This window comes from Garra rufa, chromosome 2, assembly GCF_049309525.1.
Source record: "Garra rufa chromosome 2, GarRuf1.0, whole genome shotgun sequence".
Taxonomy (NCBI): Eukaryota; Metazoa; Chordata; class Actinopteri; order Cypriniformes; family Cyprinidae; genus Garra; species Garra rufa.
This window is the reverse complement of record NC_133362.1, coordinates 25,133,709-25,160,086: the sequence shown is the minus strand read 5'-3', so window position 1 is coordinate 25,160,086 and position 26,378 is coordinate 25,133,709. Positions and strand designations below refer to the sequence as shown.

At 37.6% G+C, this 26,378-nt stretch overlaps 1 protein-coding gene across 1 annotated transcript in view; it reads left to right on the top strand.

Annotated features, from left to right (window-relative positions):
* LOC141325907 (adenosine kinase-like) overlaps nucleotides 1-26,378 on the top strand; it is a 103,638-nt gene that overhangs the window by 25,495 nt on the left and 51,765 nt on the right. The window contains exon 5 of the mRNA XM_073834632.1: nucleotides 24,786-24,864. Within this exon, the coding sequence (XP_073690733.1) occupies nucleotides 24,786-24,864 (79 nt within the window). The remainder of the gene's footprint in view (nucleotides 1-24,785; nucleotides 24,865-26,378) is intronic.

The window sequence follows — 26,378 nt, the reverse complement described above, 5'->3', positions numbered from 1 at the left end:
TAACCACACTTTTCATGTTTCATGCTTATTTGAAAGGAGGCTGCTTATCGCCCTCAGCCCACAGGAACCTCCCCTGCTCTTTCACCTCAACCTGAGACCCATCTTCATTCTACATCAATCATCCATGTTTGGTTTTCTAGAGCTATTGGCGACGTCGCCTCATGTTTTCCCTCACACATTTGCTGAGTTGCTCAGCTGTTCATGAGCACAGAATATAAAGGGTGTCATGGTTTATAGCTGTTTCTTTGACTTTTGGACTGGTGGACCCTATTGTTTTTACAACTGGTTTATATAATTTGTCCTCTTTAATTTGATGTAATTTCAAATTATTATCGAGTTTGATAACATTCTCTGTAGGAAATTATATTATGGCAGGATTTCCTAAACTGGGGTTTGTTAATAAGCCTTGGGGGTTTGTGAGGGAACTGCAGGAGAATTGTGAGTTGATAAAAAGCGACTAATTAAATTTCATAAAATTTTTAATTCTTCACATAAATAGATGTTAAAATAGAAATGGTCAAAAAAAAAAAAACACTGCATAGGGGGCCCTGTAATTTCCACAATGTGGAAAATACAGATAGAATGGCAGAATCCAGTCATAAAAATTTGCAGGATTTGCCATGTGCTGTTTTGTTTACTACACACATGCTGAAGCGCTTGTGACTCTAACTGTTTTCAGCCTCTGCCGCCTCAATATATGAGTACATAAACGCATAAGCATAATCTCTAGAACTGCTCTGAGAGTCGCTTCATGAGCAATTTAAAGTTTCTTTTGAGAAAAACTATGGTCATATCATATACAAATAGAAACCTTAAGGTCTTCACAGCAACGCATCAAAATAAAAGCTCAGTTTAACTTGAAGAAATTGTGACACATATTACTTTATATAATGATAGTACTATTACTATACTGGTGAAATTATTATTAAAACATTATTGTTTGAGGGATATTTACCAGAAAAATTGACCAGAATTGACTTACCAGAAAAATGTAAATACACAACACAGTATTTCTGAATAAATAATAATAATAATTAAAAAAAATATAAAATCAGTTAGAGGTGTTTTTTTTTATATTAACGAAACCATCATAATGGAATCCAGACATTTTGTGGAAAACAATTTGGTAAAAATTAAACTGAATTTGAGAGAAGTATTTCATAAGCCCATAGAAATATATTTTTTGTTAAACTTTTAATGTATTCCTGTTAAACTCATGATTGTTAATATTTTATAATTTATCCATTAAAACAGAGTATAAAATATCTTAATTTGTGTTCCAAAGATGAACGAAGGTCTTAGGGGTTTTGAACGACATAAGTAATAACATAAATAATGAAGACGCAATAAAAAGTTACAAAAAGAGTTTTAATGTGACCTTAAAAAGAAAAGCATTAAAATCTGTAACACAAATCATCCCCTGGGACATAAATGTGCTTGTCGTCGAAGAAACACGCATATATATTGTACAACACAAGGCTTTCTACACCTTTCAAAGCAGTTACAGCTTTTTCCTAACACATGACTATGTGAGAAAGCAGATCCCCTCCCCTACTAGGTATGTGTAAAGAAAACCCGCAGAGAACTATGTGTAAAAGAAGGCGGAAATTTCCAAGCGTGTTATGATTAACATCGAGAGAGGGCAAGATGGAGGTCCCCCCTCCTGTGGAAAAGTGCTCTGTGCAGGTTAGCGTTTAAACTAGCATAAAGGCCAGGAACAGAGAATACTGATGGAGACATTAGTCAGGCTGCAATTGGGGGTTTATTTTTAGAGGGTGGCATTTAAAGCCAGGACACTTGGTTCTGCCTGCCTGTTAATGACTCATCTGGGGAGAGACAGAGAGAGAGAGAGAGAGAAAAGGGCCGCTGCCCAGCCGCCAACGAACTATACTCTGCTTTGGATCGTCACGCGCCAGCCAGCAGTGTTTGAGCTTCAATTTATAGATTTCAGATTGTTTCGTACAGTCTAAATGCAAAGTCCGGGTTTCAAGTGTTATCGCTCAAGCCGTAGCCACAGAGACTTCTTTTTTTAGTCACTGTGGTTACATTAAATGTAGCTTGTTTTTTTTGTTTTTTCATCTCTGAAGTATACATTTTCTATGTTAAATCAAAACCTCGAGTCCGTTTTGTGACAAGCCTGTATAATTCACTTGTTTATTGAGAGGCTAACGATGACGTGCAACCATTGACCACCTTGTTTCTATTTAAACGTGCGGCCCTGGCGAATGAATGGCTGCTTTGTGGCTTCGGTCAGTGAGATGCTTGTAAATTGTACATTTCCTCTCTGTTCCTGTGTTTATGTGGAATTTACATGACAGCTACATTAATAATGTCCCACGCTCTTGCCACCTGGTATGTGCATTTCCAAATAAATGAACCCATCTATTTCACTTCATAATTCAGACGTGCTCGGCAGTCAAAAGTTTATCCGGACTTTTTCACGACCACCCAACAGCAGGTTAAATTTGTTCCCTGCCATTAATCCTGACTGTGTCTGTCTGTCTATGCACGTGTGTGTTTTTTCTGTGTATGTATAGGTGTCTGTATTCGTGTGTATGTGAGGACATGTGTTGGCTCACTCCCGATTCGGCCTCTGCAGAATTTGTTCGACAAAGATCCCAAACGCTTGCCATGATTTCAAATGGGAAAACAAGGCAGCTCTTTCTGAGGTCACAGTTGTATGTCAATAGCTCTAACAGATGCTATATAAATCTTTAATAGAAAGCTCAGTGCTGTATAGACATGCACCTATGTGCATCGTAGTCCAGACGGTCTCTCCTGAGTACCGTTGGATGAATACAGCACATCTGACATTCACTGTATTTAGTTTACCCTAAAAGAACATTTTGGCATCATTTACTTTATAGAAAATATTTCAAATAATATGTTGGTTGCAATTGCAATGAATGGAGAATGGCATCTTATGTGTTATATTAGTCTTCGGAATGCATTTAGTAGCCAGACTGCAATTTAATTAGTTGTTCACAGAAAATCCTGATATTCCCCCCATCTCTCATTCATGAAAGTTCAACAAGAGAGGTAGTGATGCCTGTGAATGATTTTTTTTTTTCCCTAAGTCTGATCATTTTAGTAAATCAGATCAGTCTGGTTCTCAAAATTCTTTATCAGTTTCTCAAGAATCATTCCTAGCTGATGATTTACAGGTCACCTAATCTTAGCCTCAGATGTCATGCCCATGGACCGTTGGCTGACAGCTGATGCATATTGCACACAAAATTGGAAACACTAGGAGTTTCAAAGTCGTCATCAGATTGGTTGAATTATACAGGATGTCTGGGAGACGTGTGTGTCGCGTTCTTTAAAGGGGTCATCGGATTCAAAACTGTTTACATGTTGTTAGAACATAAATGTGTGTTGGCAGTGTGTGTACAAAACCACCCTATAATGATAATTCACCCAGTGGTATTTTTTTAATCCCTATAAATATCCACTTTTTCAAATCAAGCCATTCTCTGCTTCTTGGCTATGTTACGTCACAGACCAAGGCCGCTCCCCCGATAGTTGATTGACATGGCTGTCTTACCTTCGAGCTGCGTACAGTCCGACTGCCATTGTTTCGAAGCCGGAGCAGTGACGTAGACAATGGCGGATAAGCGATTTGAGGTGTTTTGTTGTTGAATGTAATAATGATCATAGCATATCATTTACTCTTGACATCTGAGCCGCTGACGATTAACATTACTTTTGTTTGTAAAGGTAATGCGTCCTCCGATCTACATAAATGCGTCTATGTTCGTGCGAATCATTTGTGATCAAGCTTCACCTACAGAAGAAGTGAGTATAAGGGTTTATGAATCTTTGCAAATCCCCTTTACTAATAATGTGCTAGTTAGCAAGTTTCGCGGCTAAAGTAAATAGGACGCCTTGTTACCCCACAGAAGAGAGGGGTGGGGTGAGCAGAGCTCATTAGCATTTAAAGAGGCATGCAACAGAAGAAAAGAGTTAATTTTACAATGTAAAAAGGGCGTTGTTTTATATTACCATTTAAAGATTTTAACCAAAGTATGTTGTAGACTTTCTTTAAGACCCTAAAGAATCATATAAACTTGTGAAAAAAGGGCATCCAGAAAATAACAATGCTGTAATGCCAAACCCCCTCATACAAGAAGAAAGCTGTCATGTTTACAACTGTGACAATGAGCACTTATCAGGATCAAATTAGTCTCAGCCTCAGACGTCACGCCCACGGAACGTTGGCTAAACGTCTGATGCATATGGTACACTTAACTGGAAACACTTCAGGAATGTCGAAGTCGTGATCTGATTAGTTGAATTTGATCGGATTTTCGGGAGACGCGAGTGTCGCGTTTATTTTATACCAAGCGCAGACTGATTTACTCGCGTTTTGCTAAAAGGTGCTTATGCAGACGCCGTTGTTGTTATACACATTTGCGACGTTCGCGAACAAATTACTGACTTACTGCTTGTTCTCCCTCTTCTTCGTTAACTTTCAATGCTGGTTATTTCAATGACTGACTTGTTGCATGCCAGTCTGTTGTTGTGGGGGCATTTCTACACCCCGAAACGTGACGCTGAACGAAACGAACTGTGATTGGTTGTTTGACATGTCGGTCAAACGGCCTTATGGGCGGGCCTTGGCCAATTAAAGCTGCCATGAATTCCAGACCTTCAGCCGTCAGTCTGAAGGTCTGGCTACGCGAGACTAGGATCAAATAAACACTGGATTTTCAAAAGTATGTGAAATATTTAAAGTTTGCAGCATAGACTCTTTAAAATACGTCCAAGAGTTTTACACACCGGTCATTTGTGATAGGGACATTTCATTTAAACATGCGGCTCAAAACAAAACGTGATTGATTGCTTTACCTGTCAGTCTTATGGGCTCTTGGGCGGGATTTGGCCATTTAAAGCCAGAGACCTTCTGCCGTCAGTCTGATGGTCTGGCTATGCGAGACTACACCTCACTAAAGAGGATTATTAGTGAGCAGTTTTGGTCGCATTTATTTGATCAAAAATACAGTGAAGTTATATTGCGAAATACTGTAATATTGCAATTTAAAATTACAGTTTAGCTTTATGCCCAAGGTAGGGGGCCAGTAGTGGAAGACTCTTTAAATAAAACTTTATTTTGTGCTATAACAACTAAATTAGCAAGTGTTCCCATTTATTATGTTTAATAATGCATTGGATGATGCATCATCATGCTAAATTCGCAAACATCCTACAAACTTTTATCTAAAAATTTTACAGTTTGGAAGTAAATACCCATTTTACGTATTTTACTTCTCCTGTCTTCAAAGGATAGTTTACCCAAAAATGAAAATTACCCCATGATTTACCCACAAGCCATCATAGGTGTATGTGACTTTCTTATTTCAGACAAATCTTGAAGCAAAATAAAGTGCATCCATCCATCATAAAAGTGCTCAACACGGCTCTGGGAGGTTAATACAGGCCTTCTGAAGTGAATCAATGTGTTTTGTAAGGAAAAATATCTATATTTAAAACTTTATAAACCGTAATCTCTAGCTTCTGCTGTCGTACGAGCATTTACGAGAGAGTGGCATTCCAGCAGGTGACATTGAACGTAGACAATATGCCAATGATAACCGTAAAGAGAAAAGAACAATCCAACGATGCGCTCATATCGCTAGGCCCCATTCACACAGAATGCATGATGTGGTTTACATGGAAGAAATAATGGATAAGCAGCGCAATCAGATTAAAAAAAACTATGATATTTCATGTTTGCATCATGTTGACAGGCTGAAAGCTGCTGTAAATAGTTTTTACAGAACATTTATAGTTAATAATAGTCTACTGGCGTTATACTTTAGAGTCATTTTAAATTTGAATTACCTTGACTTTTGAAGCATTTTCCTTGTATTATTTCTGAACATATGTAATGTATAAGACAAGTTTGTACAAGATGTAGTTTGTACAAGTATAGTTCTTGCATCTTTTTTGCAAAGATGTTTAACAAGTGATGTGGTTAACATTTAAATCATGTTGACAACTACATGTGTGGTGCACTGGAAATAGAATTTTCTTTAATTAGAGGGTTAAGAAAGAAAAAGTTAGTTAAATCATGTTGTAGGTACATTTTCAAGTTGACAGTTAAAAATCCAAAAAAAAAAAAAAAAAAAACGCAAATCGGTCAAAGGTTCTGAAAAAATCTAGATTTTAATTTTAAGCTGCAGTGAGAAGCGGAGAGAAACACCGGGCATGAAGTAAAAGTACAAAACAAGGATTTGTAAAGAAAAATGTTGGATGATTTTAATATAAGCCAAAAGGAGACTTGGCTCTCGCGAGACTAGCATATTCACATCTACGCCTGTGTCCTACGTAGGGGTGTAACGATATGCCAAGGTCACGATACGATACGTATCCAGATATTGGGTTCACGATACGATACGTATCACGATATTTTGAACAAAAATTAAAATATGAAACTGAAAATGAAACAACAGATTTATTTTTAAAAAATGAACAAATTTCAATAGCTTTCTACAAGGTCACATTTTAAGGTTTAATAAAAACCTTCTGTATTAAAATTAACAACTGATAAGGTCTGTCTGTCACTGAATTTTTTTTTTACATTTAACATGATAGTGATAAAATTGTCAAGATGTAAAATTCTTTAAACCTGCTAGCGATGCAAGATTCTTTGTGTGTGTGAAACCGAGTCCTAACCCGACGGGTGAACCGCTATAACTGACGTAACGGTGGAATAATATTTATCTGTCAGGTGCAGTGCGGGTGACATGCACGGGTATTTGCTCTTTGGACTCAATCCGGTACACGCTTACGCTGCTCTCAAACGGTCCCATGCCTGTGTTCGCGCTCTGTCTGAAGACCGTTTAAAAGCCATTTCACATGGGACGCGTCAAGCGGTGGAATCTCTGCTCGGCTGCCGCTTTCTCTCATAGTGAAAGTGTTTTGCGGTCGAGCTGGTGTTCGCGACGCGGTCTCGGGGTAAATGTATTGCAAACAACAAGGTCTCATTTTACTTTACAAAAACAAAATAAATGAAACGTAATGAAAATACTATGTGTTATTTGCTATTTGTCATTTTATGGGACAATGACTAGCGTGGTTTTCATGTCAGACACAGTTTACTATGACATTTTACACATAATTGTATTTTTACTGCGCAGGCTGTACTACACGCATTTTCTGGATTTTTTTCTTTATTAATAGCCTTTCTCCGTATTTTATGGATCATGCAGCTCCGAAATGTTGCCATACTGCTGACTTAAATGAGGAGGGAGTGTCCGCAATCTCTGGGTTGGTTGCCATGTTTCCTCACGTTTTTCTTCAACTAGCTCAACTTTTGCAGGCAGGCGTCACATGATTGGAAAGGTAGTCACGGGGTGTGTCGCGATTCTCCCTTATTACACCGCGACACAGGATCGTGGATCTGAGTGTCGCGATTTCGGTTTCATATCGCGTCTCGTTACAGCCCTAGTCCTACGTCATCCACTGGAACGCCACTCTTTTGTGAACGCATGTACGACAGTTAGTGCAAGCTAGAGATTACAGTTTATAAAGTTTTAAAAATGGTTATTTTTCTTACAAAAAGCCCCAGGAGCCGTGTGAATTACTTCTTGTGATGGATGGATGCACTTTATTTTGCTTCAAAATCTCAACACCCATTCACTGCCATTAAAAAGCTTGGAAGAGCCAGGACATTTTTTAATATAACTCTAATTGTATTTGTTTTAAAGAAGACATTTGTGTACACAGATGGTGTTAGGGTGAGTAAATCATGGGGTAATTGTCATTTTTGGGTGAACTATCCTTTTTTGTGCCTTTTCATGGCTTGAAAATGCCAGTCTCCATTCATTTTAATTGCATGGAAACTTGCCTTTTTTAAAAACAAGTGATGTGTTTTGAACAATATGAAGGTAAATAAATAATGGCAGATTTGGCAGATTGCATTTGCTGTCAGCGTGCTTTCTCATTTGATAAAAATTAGATGTAACTTTCCACTAAAAGTGTCACTACACCAGCTATTGCAGAGTTTCTCACCGCATCCTAACGTTTTGGCATCGACTTCAACACGTACTGCACTTTATTATTCAGTGGGGTGATTACTCACAAAACAAACTGTTCTTAGTAAAGTGTTTCTGTTCTTTTATGATCTCCCTCTCTTGCACCCTTGAGTGTTTTCCATCCATTCCTCACGGAGCTCTGGACTTACATAAACCCGTGTTTACAGACAAAAAGGCTTTTATTTATTTGTCAGTTGTCCTCTCTAGTGTACAACACATCCTGAGCCGGGGACGTATTGGCATCTATGAGGAATTGTGGATTCGGTGCAATCGTTGCACAGCTTCGTTGACCAGCGCTCTCCCAAACCACTACTGAACGGTTCATCATACGGCGTTCTGAAGGATCTCCATGAATCATTGAGGAGCGGGCAGCTGTGAGCTCAGACATAGATGCGCACGCCGCTCGGCTTGTTTTATTTACAGCCCTTCCTCTGTCTTACCCTTCAAACTTCTCGTCTATATCTCTCGCTGTCTGGATGCGGCCCTGACAGGTTGTTTTATATCGGCCTGCTAATGAGTATTTAAGTGCTTGTTATTACTTCTAGATCTGTATGTTCAGCGCGTGCGGTGTCGGCTGTCATAAAGCCAGCGGTTCTGTTAGAAGCTGTCAGAATATGGCCTGCATTAGTAAAGCGCTGTATTCTTCCTTCATTAGAGGTCTTCTCTGCAAACAATGTCATTGGCAGAGCAGAGCGTCTCACTTCAGCATTTAGAGCGAGCTGTCTCATTGTTCTTGTTTAATTGTATCCAGTTCTATTGACAAAAACAATGTTATTGGAGTGGAGGCGGATATTCTGGATCTAATTAACTGCGATTGTTGTGCTTCAAAGCTCCATCTGAAAGAATTCTGAAGACTTGACCTGGTTTTGTTTAGCATCATTGCATTGCGCTCTCTCTCCCCGCCTCCATCCCTGTGCCTTTTCTCCTTATTTTTGTTAGGTTTTTTTTTTTTTTTGCACCTATATTTTGCTTAAGCTTCCTATGACCAAAAAAATGAAGCCCGGGTCTCTAAATAGTGGCTTTTTTCTAAATGGCTGTCTGAAAAATCAGTTGTATCACCATCTTGGATAGACACTCCACTCTCATCTTGCTTTAATATGTCTAACCACAAGCATATGCAAGACATGTTGCCTCTGGTTTTATCAATCTGACGTTTAAACGCATTCTTTTCAGCTCTTGTAACATTTGTGGTGAGGCATTTCAAAGAGTGCAGTCTGACGTTCCTCACTGTGCCCCTTCTCTTCATAAGTGAACATTTGGTGCTTGCAAAAAAAAGGAGATAATGTGGTCCTCGTGCTTCACTTAAATTAAATGGTTTGCTGCCCAGCCGTGCTTAAGATCCATCATTGATCCTGTGGGTTATATTTCTTAGACACTTCATAGCTAAACAATGTGGGTGATGTTTTTAAATATAAAGTTGCCCTACAAATGTGTGTTTTTAAAAAAATGAGTTCATACAAATGTATTTACTATATATATATTTTTTTTTTTATGTGTATGCTGTAAACCTAAGTTTAGTTTGCTGACTTTAATATATAATTAACTTTATTAAATAGTCAAACCAAAACAAAAGTTATTCAGACACCAGATAAAAAATTTTTTTTTTTTTTTTTACTAGTGGGTGCAGGATATTATAGTTCATTTATATAAGGGAGAATAGCTAAATAAACTGTGAAATATTATACCTTCTAATTCTTCATACAATGGACTACCACTAAAATTGATTAAAGTGCCCCTATTATTCAATTCAATTCAATTCAATTCAAGTTTATTTGTATAGCGCTTTTCACAATACGAATCGTTGCAAAGCGCTGTACAAAAGTTTAGGCTACTACAATATATTTAGTAATTTTAGTATTTAGTGGTGAATACTGTATGTTAAGTCGATGTACATATGATATAAATGTTAAAATCAGTAACTGTGTAATCAAACAGATGATGAACACTAATTGCAATGATTATGTGCTGTGATCAAACTTGTAAGAAAATTATGTAGTGCTGTATGTTGTTTCAAGGCTGGCATCATCTGCGGTCCTCTGAGGGGTCGGCATCATTTCTTCTTCTGAATCCAGACTGAATCTTGTGTAAATCCTAGTTACCACGGGATGGAAATCCCGTGGCAGAAACAGAGAAACAAATAGAGAAATAATTAGCGTAGCTGCTGTTCCAACTTCCAACCAAACAAAAATGATGTGTTTAGCCCAAGCTGAAGAATATTAATGTGCATTTGATCAGATGTAACTGAAGTACAACGTTATGAGATACATTATGTGAATGCTTGGCTAAAGAGATGAGTCTTTAATCTAGATTTAAACATAGAGAGTGTGTCTGAAACCCGAACGTTATCAGGAAGGCTATTCCAGAGTTTGGGAGCCAAATGAGAAAAGGCTCTCCCTCCTTTAGTGGACTTTGCTATCCTAGGTACTACTAAAAGTCCAGAGTTTTGCGACCTTAGGGAGCGTGAGGGATTGTAGCGTAGTAGGAGACTAGTTAGGTATGCAGGAGCTAAACCATTAAGGGCCTTATAGGTAAGAAGTATTATTTTGTAAGTGATACGGAACCTAATAGGTAGCCAGTGTAGAGACCGTAAAACTGGGGTAATATGATCATATTTTCTTGATCTGGTAAGGACTCTAGCGGCTGCATTTTGGACTACCTGTAGCTTGTTAATTGAAGAAGCAGGACAACCACCTAGTAGTGCATTACAATAGTCCAGTCTAGACGTCATAAATGCATGAACTAACTTTTCTGCATCAGAAACAGGTAACATGTTCCGTAGCTTAGCAATGTTTCTAAGATGAAAGAATGCTGTTTTAGTAACATAGGAAATATGATTTTCAAAAGACAGGTTGCTGTCTAATATAACACCCAGATTTTTGACTGTAGAGGAAACAACAGTACATCCGTCTAGTTGCAAGTTGTAGTTTAAGAGATTCTGTGTACTCTTTTTTGGTCCAATAAGTAATATTTCAGTCTTATCTGAATTTAACAGTAGAAAATTATTGGTCATCCAGTCTTTCACATTTTTAACACACTCTGTTAACTTTGCTAAGTTAGAAGTGTCATCTGGTCTTGTTGAAATATATAGTTGAGTGTCATCAGCATAACAATGGAAACTAATCCCATATTTCCTAATAATATTACCAAGGGGTAACATGTAAATTGAAAATAGTAGAGGACCTAGGACAGATCCTTGTGGCACTCCATACTTTACTGGTGTTAGCTGCGATGACTCCCCATTTAAATACACAAAGTGATAGCGATCGGACAGGTATGATCTGAACCATCTTAATGCCTGCCCTTGAATACCTGTATAGTTTTGTAATCGATCTATGAGTATTTCATGATCTATAGTGTCGAACGCAGCACTAAGATCAAGTAAAACTAGCAATGAGACGCAGCCTTGATCTGCCGCAAGTAGCAAGTCGTTTGTGATTTTTACAAGTGCAGTTTCTGTGCTATGATGGGGCCTGAAACCTGACTGAAATTCTTCAAAGATATTATTATTTTGCAAGAAGGAGCACAATTGAGCAGACACAACTTTTTCTAGAATTTTAGACATAAATGGAAGATTAGAAATGGGTCTGTAATTTGCCAGTTCACTAGGGTCTAGCTGTGGTTTCTTAATAAGAGGTTTAATAACCGCTAGTTTGAATGGTTTTGGGACATGACCTAAAGATAACGATGAGTTAACAATATTAAGAAGCGGTACTTCTGCTACAGGTAACAACTCTTTTAGTAATTTAGTGGGTACAGGATCTAATAGGCATGTTGTTGGTTTAGATGTGGTGATAAGTTTATTTAATTCTTTCTGTTCTATAGTTGTAAAGCACTGCAGTTTTTCTTCCGGTGTAATGACTAATGTTGAAGTATCAGTTGCAGTAGTAACTATATTTGTTATTGTATTTCTAATGTTGTCTATTTTATCAGTAAAGAAATTCATAAAGACATTACTATTAAACTGTGCAGGAATATTCAGGTCAGGAGGTGTTTGGTTATTTGTTAATCTAGCCACTGTGCTAAATAAAAACCTTGGATTGTTTTGGTTTTTTTCTATGAGTTGGTGGATATACTCGGCTCTAGCAGCTTTTAAAGCCCGTCTATAGCTGGACATACTGTTTTTCCATGCAATTTTAAAAACTTCTAAGTTAGTTTTTCTCCATTTACGCTCAAGATTACGAGTTTCTTTTTTTAGAGAATGGGTATTACTGTTGTACCATGGCGCAGTACGTTTTTCTCTAACCTTTTTTAGCTTGATTGGTGCAACAGATTCTAATGTATTAGAGAAGATAGTGCCTATGTTACTAGTCATTTTGTCTAGTTCATGTTTATTTATGGGTGCACAGAGCAGTTGAGATAAATCAGGCAGGTTATTTGCGAATCTATCTTTGGTAGCAGGAACAATAGTTCTGCCCAGACGATAGCGCGGAGCTATATAGTTAACATCAGTGGAACGCAGCATGCACGATACGAGGAAATGATCGGTAACATCATCGCTTTGAGGTACGATATCTATATCAGTAAGATCAAGTCCGTGCGATATAATTAGATCTAGTGTATGATTAAAACGATGAGTGGGCCCAGTGACGTTTTGTTTGACTCCAAAAGAGTTTAACAGGTCAGTAAACGCAAGTCCTAACGCATCATTTGCATTATCAACATGAATGTTAAAATCTCCAACAATTAATGCTTTATCAAAATTAACCAATAGGTCAGAAAGGAAATCTGCAAATTCTTTTAGGAAATCTGTATACGTCCCTGGAGGTCTATACACAGTAGCCAGAGCAAGTGATAGGAGAGATTTATTTTGCATATCTGACAGAGTAACATTAAGTAGGAGTACTTCAAATGAATTAAACCTGTACCCTGTTTTCTGAGTAACATTGAAAATATCACTATAAATTGTTGCAACACCACCGCCACGACCGATCTGACGGGGCTCATGCTTATAACAGTAGTTTGGTGGAGTAGACTCATTCAGACCAATAAAATCATTTGGTTTTAGCCAAGTTTCAGTCAAGCAGAGTACATCAAAACTATTATCTGTGATTATTTCATTTACAATAAGTGCTTTGGGTGCGAGTGATCTAATATTTAGGAGCCCAAGCTTTAAAAATTGTTTTTGTTCATTTATTGTGCATTTTTCTGGTTTAATCACGATTAGATTTTTTCTAGATCCTGCATTAAATTTTTGTTTTGACCTCACTATTCGAGGAACAGACACAGTCTTTATAGATTGGACAGCACCAGTACTATCGTTTAAATGTGCATAACAAAAGCCATCATCGCAACTATTTGAAGAATTGCTTACTAGTCAAATGGAGCGCAGCGTCCTGGAGATGTTGTCCGACAGCAGTTCTGCTCCGACTCTGCTGGGGTGCAGGCCATCAGCGCGGTAAAGCCTAGGGCGCTCCCAGAAAAGATTCCAATTATTAACAAAGAGCAGTTTCTGTTCTTTACACCATGACAACAACCATTCATTTAGCGCAAAAAGTCTACTGAACCTTTCGTGTCCACGTCGATACGTGGGAAGCGGTCCTGACACGATGATCTTCGACGCGGGCGCTGTGCTGCGTACCGTCTCGATCAGGCTCCCGAAATCCCTCTTCAGGACCTCCGTCTGCCTTTTCAAATATGATATTTCATGTAGTGTGTCATGTAGCTGTATGTGAACATAAACTATCTGCAAAGTTGTGACGCCGACAGTGCACTATAAATAAAGTTTTTGTCTAACAAAAAAAAGAGTCGGCTCACATTCGCCTAAACGAGTCGTCAGCAATTCGAATCTTTTTTCTGTAACGGCCACACGTCACGAGCTACACATTTGCGTAATGTCCGCCCACGTTCAATTTCGCGAACAACTTGCCCGCCCACAAACAGTAGGCCTACCATTTTCACGTGGATTACATCATGTCAAGAAGACGCCCTGCGCTGTGAGAGTGAATTTGTTTTATATGCCCTTCCGAAAGATGAAACTACCAAGAATGAGTGGTTAACATTAATTTTTTCAACAACACCTCAGCAGTACAATTCCAATCTTGTTTTGTGTTCGCGTCATTTTACTGATGACTGCTTTTCCAATCTTGGGGAGTAACGTTACAAAGCAAGATTCACCAAACGCTTGGTTTTAAAAAATGGATCAGTGCCCAGTTTATTTGGACCGGCTTGCTCCTCTGAACTTCTACCTGTAAGTATGATTAATAATTGTATTTTCTAGCGATCGTTCAAAATACGTCTTTGTGTACGTTGGTGTGTAACAACCCCGCACATGTCTTGGTAACCGGCTAACTTGCGTTTCTGTAGTTCTGTGGTTCAGCTGTGAGTGCAATGTAGTCTAAAAATTGTGATTGCAGCTTGACTGTCTGTCTGCCTTATTAGTTTAAGTAATGATAATGATAAACGATGGCTTAACGCAGTGTTATGGATTGTACAGTGTTGAAGTTCACAACGTAGAGGTGTGCCCGGTTCGCTTACAAAAGCAAATTGCAAGCACTTTCCACAGTTAACATATGGCAACCACTGAGAAACGTCCTGCTCCAGTCGTGCTTGCAAAACAGTTTCTTGTAGATGTGTCACTTCAACCGTTTCATCGTCAGACTCCGGCTCGAATTGATACGGTAAAATCGAGGCTATCTTTTCTATGCATTAACAGGTCTCCGCAGCTGTCATTCAGTTATGCCAATGGGCGTTTCGTTTTGCGCTGAAGCGGTAGACCAATCCAAAAGGACTGCACCATCTGACCAATCACAGCAGTGAGGGCTCACTGAAAGGAGGGGTTTAGAGAGACTGATTCTTCGAACTGCTTCACACGAGTCGTTTACGAATCAATTAGAAACGGGGTAAAAATAAATCTAATTTTGGAGAAAACTAAAGTGTTTTTTGAACTTGCATACATGCAAACCTGTTTTAAGAGACTATTACAACAATATTAACTACCTTTAAAATGGCATAATAGGGGCACTTTAAAAAATTTGTAACCAAAAAATATTTCGACACTTTAAAGGAACACTCCACTTTTTTTGGAAATAGGCTAATTTTCCAACTCCCCTCGAGTTAATAAGTTGAGTTTTACCGGTTTGAAATCCATTCAGCTGTTCTTCTGTTCTGGCGATAGTACTTTTAGCATAGCTTAGCATTGATCATTGAATCTTATTAGACCAATAGCATCGCCTTCAAAAATGACCAATGAGTTTCGATATTTGTCCTGTTTAAAACTTGACTCTTCTGAAGTTATATCGTGTACTAAGACCGGCGGAAAATGTAAAGCTGTGATTTTCTAGGCCGATAAGATTAGGAACTACACTCCCATTCCGGCGTAATAGTCAAGGAAGTTTGCTGCCGTAACATGGCTGAAGCAGGCGCAGTAATATCATGCAGCACATGTGCAAATGCTAACTTAGCTGGGAACTAATTTCAGGCGCTGCGTGATATTACTGCGCCTGCTGCATCCATATTACGGCAGCAAACTTCCTTGACTATTACGCCGGAATGGGAGTGTAGTTCCTAATCTTATCGGCCTAGAAAATCACAGCTTTCCATTTTCTGCCGGGAAGTATTAGTACACAATATAACTTCAGAAGAGTCAAGTTTTAAATGGGACAAATATCGAAACTCGTTGGTCATTTTTGAACGCGATTCTATTGGTCTAATAGGATTCAATGATCTATGCTAAGCTATGCTAAAAGTGATATCGCCAGAACAGGAGAACGGCTGAATGGATTTCAAAACGGTAAAACTCAACTTATTAACTTGGGGGGGAGTTGGAGAATGAGCATATTTCCAAAAAAAGTGGAGTGTTCCTTTAACTGAACTATGTTTTGCTTAAGTGTTTTTTCTTTAATTGCTAATGCGACCTTTTTACACCACAGACTGAACAAAATTAAGTATTGCTTGGTAATTGTTGAACGCGTCAGCTCACATTTGCATAGGCCTTACTACTTGTGAATTCATGATTGATTGACAGCAAATTTCAAATAATAAATGGAACAATAAAATAACATTATTAACTGGTTCATTGCCATTTCAAATTTTCGATTCTGTTCAGAAAAGTAAAATTAGATTTCATTTCTGTTTCTGGTTCTGTACCTGTCAAAATTTAGTTTGTTTCTGATTTTCGTTTTCGTTCCTTGAACTAGTTCAGAGCCCTGTATTAAACATTGAATTTTGAATTGATTTCTTCTTGTAAACTCGAAGATGTATATTCGGATGGCAATTAAATTACCACAGAACCTTGGTGTTTGTAAAAAAAAAAAAGTTGGTAATTCGGTCAGACATTTTTACGCAGGTGGTAAGAGATAAACACAGGCATTCTGTATTCGGACGGCAACAAAATCACGACTACCCCCTGTAAATGGTGAAAATAACTTGTGTTATTAAGATATTTGTATTATTTAACAAATTTAAGGATTGCAGGTTTGCATTGAATTTCACTGTTTTTATTCATTTTGAGGAATACTTTAACCATTTTTTTTGTGAGTGAGATGAGTTAATTCATGTTCACATTTATTCTAGAACTAAAGTAACATTTTACACACAATTTCTCTCAACACGGGGACAGGAGAGCTTTTAATCAGTAAATTGGGTGAAAGTAACTGCCGTTACTTATTTGAAAAAGTAAAATGTTTTCTTGTCAATTAAAAAGTAATGCATTACTTTACTAGTTACTTGGAAAAAGTAATATTATTCAGATGGGCTACCTGCTATTTCTTTGGTATATCAAAAAGTATATATTTTTAAATGTGATTGTTGGTATGTTTTACCAGTGTTTACCATATTTTCAAAACAAAAATTAAAATAGGAAAAATATATATAAACAAATTTCCTTAATAAAACACACAATTTGGTTTTCAAAAAGCCTTTTCCCAAAAGGTTTCCTTATAATCAGGGTTGTGGCCTGGGTGTATGGATGGAATGTCAGCGTATATAGACGAAACGCCACTGAGAGATATAGATGATTTTGTTGTTTGTTTGTTTTCATTTTATGTTCATTTTAGGTGTGTACATCTGTGCAAAATTCATTTGAATTCCTACGTTCACTTGGTTGCCAAGTTTCAGTTATGTTTATCACAGTTAAAAGGAATAAGATCAATACAATATATAATAAAATAAAACACTTTAAATGTTTGTTTAAAAAGAAAAAAAAGGCTAGCCAATGGCATTTGTACAGTATCATCAATGTGTCCATAGAGGGTTTTTTAAGCTTGATATGTACCATAGAATTGTCTATATAAGGTACCGGATATATTCAGTACTTTTAATATAACATTCTCCCCCTAGGTGCAACAACTGCGCCTAACTTCAAACCCGTTTCCGCTCGTAGATTCACACCACCTCCCACTGTACCACTTACTCTCTTTGTCACCACTCTCCAGCCGCCCAATTTACATTTCTGAAATAAGAGGCTTCTCACAATTGATTGTGTTTTCCACAATCTGACTGGAGTGCTGCTTTGATGTTGTTCGTGGAGTGCCTAGACACAAGGCTGTGTGTAGAGCAGTGTTTGCCTGTGGCCATTGATGAACAGTCCCTGCCTCTCCCCGCAGGCTCACTGTTTGTTTGTGTGAATTGCCTATGTAGCCACATCAGCTGCTTCCAGTCAAGCTACAATACAGTAAATAAAACCGCCGTCAATATTGAGCATGGGTGCTGCAACTTCTTGCTGTGAGGTAGACTGCTTTTTTTTCTTTGCTGAGGTAGTAAACACTTCTGAATAGCGCCTTTTTCAATCAATAATGCTCACATGTATGTTCCTTACCTCTTTTATTATTCTTATTGTGAGTTTTCTCTGTGCATGTGTGTGCATTAAGGGGGGTGTATGTATCTGTGTGTGTGTGTGTGTGTGTGTGTGTGTGAGTGCTCTCTGTAACCCTACACTGAGGCGTTGTGGCAAATCTCCCATCCAGAGTTCTTCTCCTGACCCATTTCAGGCCGTAACTAAGATGTGTTCTCCAGTGAAGCGCTGGGCACAGAGTGCAAGATTTTTTTTTCCTGTGTGCATATGTGTGTAAAAGGGTAATGTGTTTGTGTGTGCGTATGCTCGTGGTTTGACTTGCTTAGCTCAGTCCCACGCACTGTGGTCAGAATGGTTAGTATTTTTTTTCTCTAGGCCGAGGAAGTGTGTATATTGTTCCCACGCTATGAAGAGTTCAGGGTCCCGTGCTCCAGACAGGGGGCGCTGACGGCCTCTGCACTCAGCCCTGACCCAGGCTGCACGGGAATGTTGGAAAATCGCTTTAATTGTTACGACCTGATACCAAGATGTTTGTAAACGGACAGCATGGTTGAGTAAACTTCAGTGAACTGTGTTTGCCGTGTGAAACAGAAATCTCCTTTTGGTTCTTTTCTGTCGAATGCTTAGCATTTTGCTTTTTTCCACTTTTTTTTTATTGCACCTCAGGTTTAAAGGGATAGTTCATTACAAACATGGAATTTCTTTTTTTTTTTTTTTGTGAAACACAAAATGAGATGTTAAGCAGAATGTTTGAGCATGTCTTTTAATAACAATGAAAGTGGAAGAGGATTAATAATTGCTCCAAAATGTCCAAAAATCTTGCTATATATTTCCAGTTTGTCTGCGGTGATATAATAGCTTTTTTAGGTACACTGACATAACATGTGACCCTGGACCACAAAACTAGTCATAAGGGCCAATTTTTTGAAATTGAGATCTGAAAGCTGAATAAATAAACTTTTTTTTTTTTTTTGATGTTAGGATAGTAAAATATTTGGCTGAGATACAACTATAAAAAAGAAGAAAGAAAATATTGAGAAAATCGCCTTTAAAGTTGATCAAATGAAGCTCTTAGCAATGCATATTCCTAATCAAAAATTATGTTTTGATATATTTATGGTAGAAAATTTGCAAACTATCTTCATGGAACATGATCTTAACATAAAATCCTAATGATTTTTGCCATAAAAGAAAAAGGCAGAATTTTGACCCATACAATGTATTTTTGGCTATTGTTACAAATAAACCTGTGTTTTGTGGTCCAAGGTCATATGTTTTAGAACAAGACATGCAAGAACCAACAGTGATCCGCGTAATAATGTCAAAGCACCATTTTTGTAGTCTAAACTTTTGTGGCACCATTTTTGTAGTCTAAACAACTTTTGTGGTAAAGTTAAAAAGTTTGGAGATTTTTTTTTTAAATAAGTCTTTTGTCTCCAAAGCTGCATTTATTTGAAATACAGTAAAACAGTAATATAGTGAACTATTTTTACAATTTTGTTTTCTATGTTAAAATATTTTAAAAAGTAACTTATTTCATCCTTATGCTGATGATACACTGGGCAACTTTTTGAGCAATGGTGCCAGGCAACTTTGGCAAATGTTTCCGTCAATGGGCACCCAGGTGAGATATAAAGCCCACGACTGATCTAAATTATTCATAGAAATTTGTTACCTATTCTCAATGGGAAAGTGCCCAAGCAACATTGCTAAAAAAAAGTTGCCCGATTAAATTGCTCAAAGTTGCCCTGTGTATCATCAGCCTTACTCCAGATTTCAGTGTCACATGATCCTTCAGAAATCGTTCTAATATGTTGATTTGCTGCTCATTGTTGAAAACAGTTGTGCTGCTTAATAATTTTGTGGAAATTGTGATTTTTCAGGATTCTTTAAAGAATGAAAAGTTCAAAACAACATTTATTTAAAATAAAAATCTTTATTTTACTGCATCCTACATTTTAATGTCTTATGAAATCTTATTGACCCCAACTTTTTAAATTGTAGTGTAGATTTAAAGTGTCCAAAAACTTTTTTGAAAAGTTGATCATGCTGATTTTAAAGTTAAGTTTCATTAGTTTGAATATACCTTAAACCAAGAACTATCATAACATCTTAGTTGATAATTCAGTACATTTTATTTTTGACAAAACATCCCATGTTTCGGTAGTGACTGCACATTTTTGATGGTGACAATAATGCTTTGAAAATGCAATTTTAAATTGTGATGTAGATTTCAAAAAACTTTTTTTAATCATAAAAAAATTCTAAAAATCTTTACATAGATTTTCTTTCTTTATTGAAATTGTGTCTATATCTCCTTTTAAATATGTCTATTAATTTGTTTCATTTAAATGTTAATACATTTTAAACCAGATTTTACCCTATCCTTTTTTTTTTTAAATAACCATAGGTGCTTACATGACATAATTTATGAATTAAATAAATGGTTGTACATTTTGGAGCTTCGCAGTGGTGACACTTCTATGAAGTGTTTGACTCTTGAATTTTATATATATAAACAATTAGCTTGGACTTTGTCTCAAGTCCTTAATAAAATCGTAATGGCATGTAGGTGATTCAATTAAGACAGTTTTCATTTTTAGGGGAGCGGTCCCTTTAAGAGGCATTTCTCACAGGCACACACGAGGAAGACGCACGTGATTATGCTCTCAGGAGGTGTCACTCCACTGTTTACAAAAGCTTCAAAAGGCTGAAGACGAGCTGGAGTGAGAAACCGGTGCATTTGTTGTCGGCCAGCATCTTGAAGAGCCTCAACATGCCAGCCATCTCCAGCCTGAGCCTTTTGTTGCCAAGCGTGCAGAGCTCCTGTTGCTAAAGGAAGTACTTAAATGTGTAGTTATGTGAGATCCCTCCTCACTGAAGCCGGCCCCCCGCTGCTTCTTCCTGCTCCTTGGCTGGATATGAAGTGTTGCTTGATGGGCTTTTCCCCTCTGACAGTGTCACAAGAGGAGTGACAGATCCGTGGGAGAGCTGACCCTCCTCCCAGAGGAAGTGCTGGGAGCCAGGGGTGGCCCATTCAGTGCCCGAAGGCCACTCTCTTCTAATGGAACATGATAAGCTTTTCATGAGGCACTGTGCAGTGCGGCTTTTGTGCGCCTGTGTCTCTGTGGGCACAGTACATCACTGCCGTCATCGCTTCGCTCTGAGTTCATGGGAACACGAATTGTGTCACTGAGAGCCACACCTAGTTAAGGTGGCTAGTATGTGTGAAAACAACTAGACCTTGTTAATGATAGTGATTCCAGCCAAAACACTTTATTTAATTTTGCTATATTGAATATTGCTTGCGAAAGGGATAGTTTACCCACAAATGTTTCTGTCATTAATTACTCCCCCTCATTTCATTCCAAACCGGTGAGATTTTTGTTCATCTTCGGAATACAAATTAAGATGTTTTTGATGAAATCCAAAAGCTTTCTGACCCTGCGTAGACAGCAATGCGACTGACATGTTGAAGGCCCAGAAAGGTAGTAAGGACATTGATAAAATAGTCCATGTGACATCGGTGGTTCAACTGTAATATTATGAAGCTACGAGAATACTTTTTTGCGCAAAGAAAACCAAAATAATGACTTTCAGTACTTTCATCTCTTCTTTGCGTGTTCAGGGTCTGAAAGCTTTCGGAATTCATCAAAAATATCTGCATTTTTGTTTTGAAGATGAACAAAGTTCTTACGGTTTGGAACGACATGAGGGTGAGTAATTATTGACACAATTTTCATTTTTGGGTGAACTTTTCTTCAAATAAGCCACATCTACAGTCTAAATATCAGGGAGATTTGGTGACCTAGCTTTTTTGACTCATGCCACTAAGCGACCACCCAAAACACACTAGCAACCACATAGCAATGCTTTGGCAACCACTCACAACACCACTGCACTCACATTTTCTTTGGGAAATGTGAAACTGGATATTATTATAAGCTTGTACACAAACACAACTTAACATTTTAGTTTGAGCACAAATGTAATGAGCCTTTTTTATAGTTTTTATTGTTAATGTGACAATCCATATGTCTATATAGCACTTTTTTTTTACATAGTATTATGTTTTTATAAAAGACTACAATTTACTTTTACTAGATTTTATTCTTATTTTGTTTATATATTAATGTACAAATGAGGTCAAAAGTTTACACCCTCCTTTAAGAATCTGCAAAATGTTAATTAGTTTACAAAAATAAGAGGAATCATACAAAATGCATGTTATTGTTTATTTAGCGCTGACCTGAATAAGATATTTCACATAAAAGGTGTTTACATATAGTCCACAAGAAAAAAAAAATTGAATTTATAAAAATTACCTTGTTCAAAAGTTTACATCCCCTTGATTCTTAATACTGTGTAGTTACCTGAATGATCCACAGCTGTGTGTGTGTGTGTGTGTGTGTGTTTTTGTTTAGTGATAGTTGTTCTTGAATCCCTTGTTTGTCCTGAACAGTTGAACTGCCTGCTCTCCTTTGAAAAAAATCCTTCAGGTCCCACAAATTCTTTGTTTTTCCAGCATCCATGTGAGATCCATCTTTTCACACTGAGGACAACTGGGGGCCTCATATGCAACTATTACAGAAGGTTCAAACGCTCACTGACGCTCCAGAAGGAAACACGATGCATTAAGAGCTGGGGGTGTAAACTTTTGAATGAATGGAGATGTGTACATTTTTCTTATTTTGCCTGAATATCCTATTTTTTTTTTTTCATTTAGTACTGCCCTTCAGAGGCTGCAGAAGATACTTACATGTTTCCAAGAGGACAAAATAAGTTACATTTACCCTGATGTTCAAATTCCAAAAGTTTTCACCCCCACCTCTTAATGCATGGTTTTTCCTTTCTGGAGCATCAGTGAGCCTTTGAACCTTCTGTAATAGTTGCATATAAGTGACTTAGTTGTCCTCAGTGTGAAAAGATGGATTTCAAAACTATACAGTCATTGTTGGAAAGGGTTCAAATACACAAAAATGGTACCCTGGAAATCCAGAGGTCTCGCGAGAGCACAATTTGAATTGTCTCTGCAAGACACTCTGGCATCGAGCAATGATGCAGGTTACTGCAATACATAAGCAATTGTGGGAACCAATCAAATCGGTGTATCTGATGTAGGCGGGACAGAGGCGAGCTAAGCTCATGATGACAGCACTGCGACGTCCGAATCATATAGTAAACTTTGAAAGATCGCTGTCGCTACAGATGAACAAGTTGTTTGAAACGGCTTTGGCCGCTACAATGAACGAGTTAGACTTGGCTTTCCATATAAAAGAGGAACAGAAAACCGAAAACTCGAATCGTTCCTTTGCAAGAAGGACGTTTTTGCTGTTTTGCCGACTGGATACGGCAAGAGTTTAATCTATCAGTTCACGAGTTCACGCTTACATATAATTAGCCGGAGAATAGTAGTGCATGTTTGGCGTGCTGTCCGGTGAAGGGCTCCGAGCTCGGGAGTGGCCCGAACGCAGAGTACGTTACCCCCCAATAGGAGTAGCGAGAACTCGGAGTGATGAGATGGGGTGGTGGAGGTTTACTGATAAACCATCGAGTGAATTGAGGTGAGTCAGCTGTATTTAAACCTATGGCGCTGATTGACTTGTGATGTTTACGCTAAGCATCTGACGCGCTTTTCCCGAACTTTGTTAATGAAACATCATTTAGCTCTGCTGGTAGCTAAGCGTGTATTGTTGTGATTGGTCGTGTCGTTATCCAATTGCGTGCAGTTAGAGTTTCAAATGCATGCTTGGTGCCGCCCCTCGAGTTAGGCAGTTTTCATTGCTCGATCCCAGACCCTTAATCTTAATAGATTAGGGTCTGGATTTTTCCAGGCTACAAAAATGGTGGAAAACCAAAGAATTTGTGTGACCTGAAAGATTTTTCTGAAGAACAGCAGACAGTTGTTGTAACTGTTCAGGACAAAAAAGGGACTCATGAACAACTATCACTAAAAAAACACAGCTGTGGATCATTCAGGTAACAACACAGTATTAAGAACCTTTCATTTTAAATAAATTCAGCAATTCAGCATCCTTTACGTGAAATATCTTATTCAGGTCAGTACTAAATAAACAATAACATGCATTTTGTATGATCCCTAAGCAACATTTTACAGATTCTGAAAGGGGGAAGTAAACATTTGACCTCAACTGTATGTGAACAGCATGTTACTGTAGGTATCAGCACAGAAATATATTTGAAATCTGTCAGCAGTTTTTTTCAAATCCACCTGGAGTTTTTAATCAAAATGTTCAATTGGAGCACAGAAGAGTCCTACTTCTTATAGCAGCAGCTGCTTCCGGATTCACTGCATGAAAATATTGTTTAATATCAGTGTAACAGTGTTTGTCATCATTTCAGCATGTCACACGGTACTTCAATACTGGATAAATATTCTTCATACACTTCATCTTTTGTTTACATGTGCACACGTATACACGTGAGCGTTAGCTGTTAGCAGACATCAGCTTCAGACATCAGTGTTGTGTGGAAAGGAGCTTGGTGGGTGTGTGGTTTTGATGATGCTTGTGTTTGGACTGCAGAGGCCATGGGAGGTCACGTCCTTCAGTGACTCAGACTATTTGCATGCTGTTAAAATCTGTTGCACAGACAGGTTTGTGGTGGATGCTTTTTTCTGTAATAATGTCCAGACATGGGGCAGGTTGTTTGTTGTCTTTGTGTGGTTTTTTGTATGCGTGTATTCGCACACGTTTCTACACTATGAGAGATGCGTGCAGAAGTACAGTACACGCACACTTTCTCAGAAGACTCACTGCCCTGCGGCACAAGGCCTCTATTTCCTGTTTACAGTGTCTGAGGTTTCCTGTTCTCGATACATCTCCACTGGGTGATCTTGTGATTTGTATTTTGGACAAGGCCTGTGTTAAAAATAAAACACCCTTGTTGCATCAAAAGTCTTACTGTATATGCCTGTTGTTTTTAATTCTGTGTATGCATACAGTTTTTTATTTCTTGTCTCATGTCATTTCTTTTTCTGTTTCTCTTTTGCACTTTAGGTTTGAGGAGATAGTCAAGAAATTCAAGGTTGAATATCATGCTGGAGGTGCCACTCAGAACTCTGTAAAAGTTGCACAGGTTAGTGCTCAAAATTGTAGCCGGTATTTAATGCATGCAGCGCTGGCAATGACAAGGTCATGAATTCCTAGATAATACAGGAATGGATAAATGTATAGCTTGAATGCAATGTTTTTGAAATCTTTTAATTGCATTTAACTGTACACATGTACATATAAATTTCCATGTAACACAGAGAACACAAACCAAAAAAAGAGCTTCTCAGTATTTTACGGTAATATACAATATTACCTCTTTTCTTAGTCTTCTATCAACACATTTCCAACTCCACTACATTTTAAAAACAATTTGAACGGTCCCCTATATTTGTACGTCCTATATTTGGTGCCCATAGGTGACCCTGGACCACAAAACCAGTAATATTCTAATGTTCTATTGATGTATGGTTTGTTACAGTCTCACAGTTCTCACTTCTCTCTATATTTGAAAATCTGGAGTCTGAGGGTGCAAAAAAATCTAAATATTGAGAAAATCACCTTTAAAGTTTACGGTAGGAAATTTACGAAATCTTTAATATTTGATCTTTACTTAATATCCTAATGATTTTTGGCATAAAAGAAAAATCTATAATTTTGACCCATACATTGTGTTGTTTGATATTGCTACAATAGCCAACAACAAATTGGCTACGACTGGTTTTGTGTTCCAGGGTCACATATACTTTTCCAATTTAAAGAAATAAATTTGCTTTGTAAGTTGCTTTAGATAAAATTGTCTGCCAAATACATCATACACAGTTCCCTCAGATGGACAGGTGGTTTTGTACATCCTCTGTGGTTTAAAGTGCTTAACTAGGATGTCTGTAAAACCACAAAGCTAAAAAAAAGCTAACATATTTAATTTAAGAAGTTCAGAAGCCTGCAGAGTTCCTCAGCAGAGATCCAAAGGTCGAGATGTCAGATGATTGTCTGTTTGTGATATATGCTATAAATGTTACAAACCTCTTTATAAGGAGTTGATATTTGCAATGATTGTTAGGTAGCATTTTTTTTTACCTCATATGGGCGCATTTTTACTTACCATATAGAAAGGTCTAATGAATATTTTTAATAATTCAAGAATTACAGGTGTGCCTATAAATTCAAATACAATTATTATATATTTATTTATTTTTTTGTTACACTTTGTAGCTATCTGCAGTCTACTTCCTTGGTAGATTTTGATGTTTAGATTTTTTTTTCTCAAGTTTTGTAGTGTTTTCTGTAGTGCATTCAGTGTTGATTTTTATTATTATTATTATTATTCACTTTATTTAAAACATTTGTTAGCTACATGTTCACACTCACTACTAAGATGCCTGTGACGCTATGCAGTGTCTGTAGAAAGTTAACTCAACTAGATAAACAAACATGCAGGCCTATGTTAGAAAATTGTGAAACATGTTTGATAATATGTGGGTAAATTGTTACTTTTGCTGCAGTTTTACCTTGAGATCTGGTAATTGCTTGCCCTCAGGTCTGTACACAAGCAATGTTCCCCTAAAACCGTCTAATTTTTGTGAGAAAAACTTTTTT